Source organism: Cyprinodon variegatus, unplaced genomic scaffold (genome assembly GCF_000732505.1).
Source record: "Cyprinodon variegatus isolate N-32 unplaced genomic scaffold, C_variegatus-1.0 Scaffold883, whole genome shotgun sequence".
NCBI lineage: Eukaryota > Metazoa > Chordata > Actinopteri > Cyprinodontiformes > Cyprinodontidae > Cyprinodon > Cyprinodon variegatus.
In genome coordinates this window covers 286,120-288,048 of record NW_015151336.1, presented here as the reverse complement: position 1 = coordinate 288,048, position 1,929 = coordinate 286,120, and the positions used below count along the sequence as shown (strand labels likewise).

At 38.4% G+C, this 1,929-nt stretch overlaps 1 protein-coding gene across 4 annotated transcripts in view; it reads right to left on the bottom strand.

Moving 5' to 3' along the window:
* strip2 (striatin interacting protein 2) overlaps window positions 1-1,929 on the bottom strand; it is a 32,806-nt gene that overhangs the window by 16,492 nt on the left and 14,385 nt on the right. For all 4 annotated transcript variants that reach the window (XM_015397737.1, XM_015397740.1, XM_015397739.1 and 1 more), the window contains exons 4-6: window positions 931-1,065; window positions 594-714; window positions 269-337 (exon numbers count right to left, since the gene is read on the bottom strand). In XM_015397737.1, the coding sequence (XP_015253223.1) occupies window positions 269-337; window positions 594-714; window positions 931-1,065 (325 nt within the window). The remainder of the gene's footprint in view (window positions 1-268; window positions 338-593; window positions 715-930; window positions 1,066-1,929) is intronic.

The window sequence follows — 1,929 nt, the reverse complement described above, 5'->3', positions numbered from 1 at the left end:
TTTTTTCAGTTCTCCAGAACTGATTGGGCGTCACGTTTTTCCTCTAGCTTGTGATTTTTTTTGTGGACATCGATCCAAAAAACACAGAAGGAGCTCTGTGTCTGTCATCTGAGCACAGCGTGTGGTTGCTGTTCAGCCTATTTGGCTGAAGCATTATATCTACCAAAAAGAGCCAGAAGCTTAATAATGAACAGATATAAGTGATTTCAGGAGTATTTTCATCTCAAGCCAAAGAAGTAGGACTCTTTGTTTGTGATGGATGCCTTACCTGAGCTCTGTGCTATCTGCAAGAGAGATGGCAGGCTTCCTCACTGCACTGCTGCACGCCTGGCTGTTACTGCAAGTACAAATATTTGGCAACTTTAAAAACCCATGCAAAGAAATGCATTATAAATGGTAAAAGTAATTATGTTAAAAAACAGAGGGCGAAAAACCTGACATAACTACATCCCTAATAAAGCTAACACCAGCCATGGCAAAGCTGACAAGCTCTGCATCCTCAATAGATTGTGTATAATTTGAAAGATGTTGCATGTTTTGTACTTTTCTTTCTCCCTCTTATTATCTACTGAAGGCATTTGTCCCTTGCTTACTCCATCTCCATGCTGAGCAGCTCCAGCAGGGCGGTGAAGATCCCCATGTCATAAAGCAGGAAGATGTTGTGCCTGGACCAGTGGAGCACATCCACCTCCGTGTCACACTCATCAAACACTCCTGGTGAAAGGTGTGGGAAAATGAGAAACAGAATGAGGATTTTCAATAATCCAAGTCCACATATTGCGCTCATACAACTAAAATTTAAATGGTGAGGAAACTTAATTAGAGGCCTGAAGGTCAAATAATAAAAGATCCAAGTTATAAAATAGAACTAAACTATTATATGTAAGGATATGTGCTGTGTTAGTTAGTGCTGGGTTTATAGAAACGAACCCTGAGCCAGGTAGAGGATGGCCCTGGCCACCTTCAGCCTCTTGTCCCTGTCCGTCACCTCCAGAGCGTCCAGCAGTCTCATTACATAAGCTTTCTGTTCATCCACAGTCAGTTCTGTCCACCGTCTGCCTCGAGCTGCAACACAACGCTCCGTTACTCTATGATGCTTTGTTTTAGATCTTTAAACAGATTTCAGTATCAGAATATAAAAAGGAGATTTTATATTATGCCTGGGGGGGTTAAACTAATCAGGCCTTGTGATGCATTAGCTTTGATTAACCACAGTTTCACTTGCCTCATCAATGCTTGATAACTAAAAGCAGGAAAGCACTTGCACCGAGCCCATCTGCACCTGCTCATGTTGATCTATTTATAGAAATGCCCAAAGCACGGTCACTTGGTGTTTCATCCACATGCCTTTCAAAATGTGGCTTTAAAATTTCTAAAACATGCTTCAAAATTGTTTTTTTTTTTCACAAATATTTTCTGTTTTATAGCTGTAAAAAAAATGCAAACCAGGTTTTCCCGCTGCACCTGTGACTGATGATGGGGCCATGCGTCATAATTATTTTGCAAATTTTTCGACAGAAGCTTCTGATTCTAATTGATTTTTACATTTTTGTACTGTTTTTGATTTGTAATTCTTTTTTTCAATAAAATGTCCCTATTTGATGACAAAAATTATACTTTTCAACTATTTCTATTCAGTTTGGTGACATTATGGTGTGTTCAATGGTGCATTTCAATGAAACAATGGTTTAGTCTTAGGAGCAAAGGCTTTGTCTTATGCAGTAATGTTAATCAGCATAATGTAAATCTGGACAGATTCTCTTTTATGAATGGTAAAATGCATTTGCATTTAATCAAAAAATCTAAAATATTCATTAATATATTTCTGGCAAACAAATACAAACAATTGTATTTCAAATTCATAGTTTTGGGGCTGTACTTGCTTTAAATCACATATGTAATGTCAGGCGGAATTTGCCCCTACACTAC